Source organism: Montipora capricornis, chromosome 9 (genome assembly GCF_036669925.1).
Source record: "Montipora capricornis isolate CH-2021 chromosome 9, ASM3666992v2, whole genome shotgun sequence".
Classification (NCBI taxonomy): Eukaryota; Metazoa; Cnidaria; class Anthozoa; order Scleractinia; family Acroporidae; genus Montipora; species Montipora capricornis.
In genome coordinates this window covers 44,010,809-44,014,795 of record NC_090891.1, presented here as the reverse complement: position 1 = coordinate 44,014,795, position 3,987 = coordinate 44,010,809, and the positions used below count along the sequence as shown (strand labels likewise).

The 3,987-nt window shown below is 41.1% G+C and overlaps 1 protein-coding gene across 1 annotated transcript in view; it reads left to right on the top strand.

Moving 5' to 3' along the window:
• The first annotated feature begins 225 nt into the window (after positions 1-225).
• Positions 226-3,987, top strand: part of LOC138015751 (uncharacterized) — an 8,772-nt gene continuing 5,010 nt past the window's right edge. Inside the window, exons 1-3 of the mRNA XM_068862861.1 lie at positions 226-749; positions 1,136-1,220; positions 1,374-1,471. Of these exons, the coding sequence (XP_068718962.1) occupies positions 432-749; positions 1,136-1,220; positions 1,374-1,471 (501 nt within the window). The 5' untranslated portion in view covers positions 226-431. The remainder of the gene's footprint in view (positions 750-1,135; positions 1,221-1,373; positions 1,472-3,987) is intronic.

The window sequence follows — 3,987 nt, the reverse complement described above, 5'->3', positions numbered from 1 at the left end:
AATCACGTCTTGTATGAGGCTGGTCCGACGTGTGGTGCCCTGCTCTACAATGCAAATCTTCTGTAATAAAATAGACCAAAATGAAAGAATCATTACCAGAGATTGGTTTGTTCCAAATGAGCCCTACCCCTATACTTGTATTTTATCATGTCGATCTATAACTCTATGTTCTTATTCACTGATGCGGATCGATCCGCATGATCCGCCAGCCGCGGAATCCCACTTGGTATACTACTGATACTTAACGCTAATGTAGCAGAATTCCTTTATATTTTTAAACCAGATCCTACCGAAACCGTTCAAATACTTTAATTGAGGTTCGATCCATCGTATCGAATATCAAGTCTTCCTTCGATCCACTATATATATGAGGGATCACCACGATAAGTTTCTGAAAGTTAACGTTCCTGTGCAGTGTGGAGAATACGGACATGGAAACTCCCTTGGAAGTTCGCGTCCTCGAATTTGCTTTGTTTCTCTTAACCTTTCATGGTTATTCTTCGGCATCAGTTCCAAGTTCTTGCTTTGACCAACCAGAAGATGAAATTACGTCCATTCCACATTATCATTTATATCACACGAAGGAAAAACCTTTAATAATTGGACACCTTGGGAATCCATCCAGATTTCAAGAGAACACCATTGATGGCTTTAAGAGTCTAGCTGCTCTGAAAGCGGACGGGATGGAACTTGATACATTTCTAACGAAGGACGAAAAGCTTGTGGTTTTCCACTTCGATAATACAAAGGTGAGGGACTGGTTTCATAGGCCTCTTAAGGGTTGAGAAGAAGAAAACACCGCCATTTTTTGTTGGGAACTCAGTAGAGATATCTTTAATAATTTTTAGAGAACGAATCAAGAGAACTATTAAAGTTATATTTGGGAACAAGGGAATATTGATTTTTGACCATTTTCGAAGTCGTTATAGTATTGTTTGTGGTCATTAGGGGCTATTGTTCACATGAGAGCCGCGAGCAAATGACGAGCTTGGAACATAAAGCCCCTGAACCTGAAATATAAATGAAATTGCGAGGAACATTTAGGAATATATTGGGGGAGTCTTTTCATATGCATCTGTCCGAAAATCGCACTCTTAGAGGAAAGTCTTAATAACATCGCTGCATCATTTTGCAGTCACTGACCGGAAAAGATCATAATATCTGGGACATCGACTACGAAGACTTGAGGAAACTTGACATTAATTCAACATTAACTTACGGTGAGTGCAAACTAGATAAATACAGTAATAACGCTTTGCCCATAAACAAAATGACATTACGTTTCAAAAATATACCTCGTCAAAAACAATATTGCCAAATTGAAAGATAGATGTGTGTTGCAAAACTGAATTGTACATCGTGTTCCATTTCAGGGAGCAATGAATATAATTTCACCAAAACAAGAAAAATTCCATTGCTGTCTGATGTCTTTGACGCAGTGGAAAACGATTCATTGGTGATGTACTTAAATGTAAGTTATGGGCTGTTGGTAAACAAACGGGATTAAATTCGCAATTACAATGTCAAGTATTTTCTTTACTTTCCGGAGCTCTATCAGTCTTTATTAAATTTTCGACCACGGATATTGCGTTTCTAGCTTTTTGATTGGGTCACTCAATCTCGGTTATCAGCTCTTACACCGTACGACCTAATTTGAAGACTGATTGTGTCAAGTGTTGCCAAGCTGGAAACCGATTGGCTTTAATTTCCACATGTCCAAACGTTCAGAATTTAATGAAAATTCAATAAAAAAATTATTCCACTCACGCTTGTTGGATATATGAGACTTGTTATAGCCAAATCGGCCGCTACGGGCTTCGTCTCATATCCATGCAAGCCGCGTTCATGTAATAACTATGATTAGTATCACCCAACTAGTGGACTAATGCAAATGCTGCATTTTGATTGCCTACGCTACTAGAGGACTATTAGTAATAAGTATATAAGCCTCAGTGGTTTCCATATGATCTGCAACGGTCTGCAACCATCGAAAGCTGTCCGCGTCGGTCTTATCGCAGACTACCGTAAACACAGGAAGCAAATGTTTCCATTTAAATCTGAAGCGATCGCAGACAAGCGTACCACTAATCCTCTGCGAAGCGAGGAGATAAAGGAGCTCACTTACTTTGAAGTGTGAGTGGACGTGTTTCAAGGCGAACAATATTGTGTCACCGATAGGACACAGATCATCTCAGACACGCGTTTCCATTAAAAATTGTCTTAGTCGGAATCGTCGTAATGGTCGGGAAACTAGAACTGGGTTCAACTTTCCCGATCATCCAGACCATGTGCCGCAGATCGTCGCAGGCGCCGAAGAAAGATGTTTCCATATGTCTGCGACGTGGCGCAGACCTATCGGCGATCAGTTTCGCAAAGCGATCGCAGACCGTTGCAGATCATATGGAAACAGACTTAAAACATGGATAGCGTTGAAGGCGCACTCTGATATTCGCTACTCAAACAACGTCCATAAACTGATTTTAACCAGCTCGGCCCAAGGCCTCGTCGGCTAAGTATCAGGCGATATTCCGCGCGATTTCGCAGGGTAATTGTTGATTAGTATTCAACACGCTGTGACAATGTCCAAATACGGTCATAGCGCGCTCAATATTCGTCGCGCGTACTCAACTTATTCAACTTATACGACGTACAGATGAATGAAGGGGTAGTTTCTAAAGAAACTGTGGTGCTGCGTCGGTGGGGAAGTAGTATACAAAAAATTGGTTTTATCAACGGAGTTGATAATGTAAATTGGCCACCGTACAGAGATTCTAAAAGCTGACGTTTCGAGCGTTAGCCCTTCGTCAGAGCGAATCGAGGGATTATGGGTTACGTGTAGTTTTTATGGTAGAGTAGGAGCTACGCTATTGGTGGTAACATGGCAACGTGAAAAATAGGAATATATTAGTTAAATGAAAAGCGTTCGTTAATACCGTGAGGATTAAGGGTGCCGATTTGAAAGATAAATTTTTGTTCCAGATTCTTGCGGCTTTCCGTCGTACCTAGATGTAGAAAAAGGCCGCAGATAGCCATGTGTTTTTTGGAGTGGTTAGGCAGGTTAAAATGGCGAGTGACTGGCTTAGATGCATCCTTGTCATTCTTCTCGACATCGCAAAGGTGTTCGCGGAATCGGTCACCTAGTCGTCTACCTGTCTCACCAATGTATAATTTATTACATAACGTACAGGTTATGCAATAAATGACATTTGAGGAGGTACATGTGAAACGATCGGTGATCTTAACAGATCGCTTAGGTCCCGATATCTTGCTAGTGTTAACAATGAAAAGACAAGTTTTGCATCGTGAGCGCGCGCATTTGAAAGTGCCGGGTTGCTCGTTAGTTTTGAGCGCGCTTCTAACTAAAAAGTTGCCTACGTTTTTGTCGCGTTTGAATGAAATAAGTGGAGGTTGCGAAAAGATTCTACCAGTCTCGGGATCATTTTGGAGTAATTTAAAATTACTAAGAATGATGCTTTTGACTGCGTGATTATGAGGATGGAAAGTGAGGGTGAATGGAATTCTGTCATTCTGTCGATCAAATTGTTGGGCGCGATGATGGCCCGCTTTGACCACAAAAACAGGATAGCCACGTTTCTCGACTGGCACATCTCCTCTGATTTGCTGGAAAAATCGGAGTCATCACTACATAGACGTCGAAGTCTAAGAAATTGAGAATAAGGAATGGCGTTCTTGACATGTGATGGATGTGACGATGAATACAACAAATAACTGTGTGAATCAGTAGGTTTGTAGTGCACACTAGTACATAGCACGTTGCCTCTAATATAAACTTTGATATCTAGGAAAGCCAATGAAGTTTCCGAAATTTCCCAGGTATATTTAAGAGCCGCATGAAAAGAATTGACGGAGGTTATAAATTGATCGAGTTCTTCGGAAATAGCGCCGATGCAGTCGTCGATGTAGCGGCCGTAGAGTTCTGGTTTGGGGCCGTTGTACTGATTAAAAAATTGGTGTTCAACATATATC